Source organism: Sinocyclocheilus anshuiensis, unplaced genomic scaffold (assembly GCF_001515605.1).
Source record: "Sinocyclocheilus anshuiensis isolate Anshui unplaced genomic scaffold, SAMN03320099.WGS_v1.1 C32275120, whole genome shotgun sequence".
NCBI lineage: Eukaryota > Metazoa > Chordata > Actinopteri > Cypriniformes > Cyprinidae > Sinocyclocheilus > Sinocyclocheilus anshuiensis.
Window position 1 is genome coordinate 1 of NW_015614034.1, and position 827 is coordinate 827.

Sequence of the window (827 nt, forward strand, 5' to 3'; positions counted from 1 at the left end):
TTGTTCTGTGACAAAATGATGCACATCCTTCTTATTTTAGCAAACCATACATAAACACACATAAATAAACATAATATAAATGTATATGTAATATATAACAATACATTTATAAATGCATTAAATATATGTATATATAAAACATGCATTTTATTAAAAACACATATACAGTACATGTTATTATTATACATTTATACATGTATAAATAAATGAAATACATTTGATATTAAAGCATAGAGTACATTTTATTTATGCAGCTACACAGTATATTATCGTTTATTTTTGGCATCCTTAGAACTTACTGTGGTAATGTTTTATCATGCTGTTGATGTCATTGAATGTGATTTTTGGAGAGATGTAGTAGCCTCCATTATCCAGAGATCTGATTTTATAATGCTTAACAACATCCTGCCCCTGAGCGTCCGCATCTCTGATTGACAGTGAATAACTTCCTGTTCACAACAATGCAGAATATGTTACACCACAAATTTATAGTTCCACAAAGGACACTAGTAGACAGTAAAGAGTGTGCACCTTTTGAAGTTTCACTCTCCCGGATGAGGTAAGACCCAGGTTTGTTAGCAGGCGCCAACAACTGTCTTTCTGCATCCTTCCGTGTGATATCTTTGAAGAACCATCTAAATTGCGTGCATGGTCAATCAAAACATACCAAGATGAAAAAGATAAAGTGCTCAAAGATGAATACATATATAGTTACACTTGTACAGTAATTCATCATATTGAGCAGCACTCACTCTTCTGTTTCCATAGTGTCTGCTTCTGCAACATAGTTTGAAGGAATGAATCCTTCCTTTCTTGTGGTCAAAGAC

General features: G+C 32.9%; 1 protein-coding gene across 1 annotated transcript; it reads right to left on the reverse strand.

Annotated features, from left to right (window-relative positions):
* Positions 1-299: 299 nt before the first annotated feature.
* LOC107682502 (tyrosine-protein kinase Lyn-like) lies at positions 300-823 on the reverse strand (the record flags this gene model as incomplete). The annotated part of the gene is made up of 3 exons (XM_016478721.1): positions 300-449; positions 532-635; positions 753-823. Coding segments are annotated over 3 exons (325 nt in total), but the record flags the coding sequence as incomplete, so codon positions are not given.
* Positions 824-827: the final 4 nt, after the last annotated feature.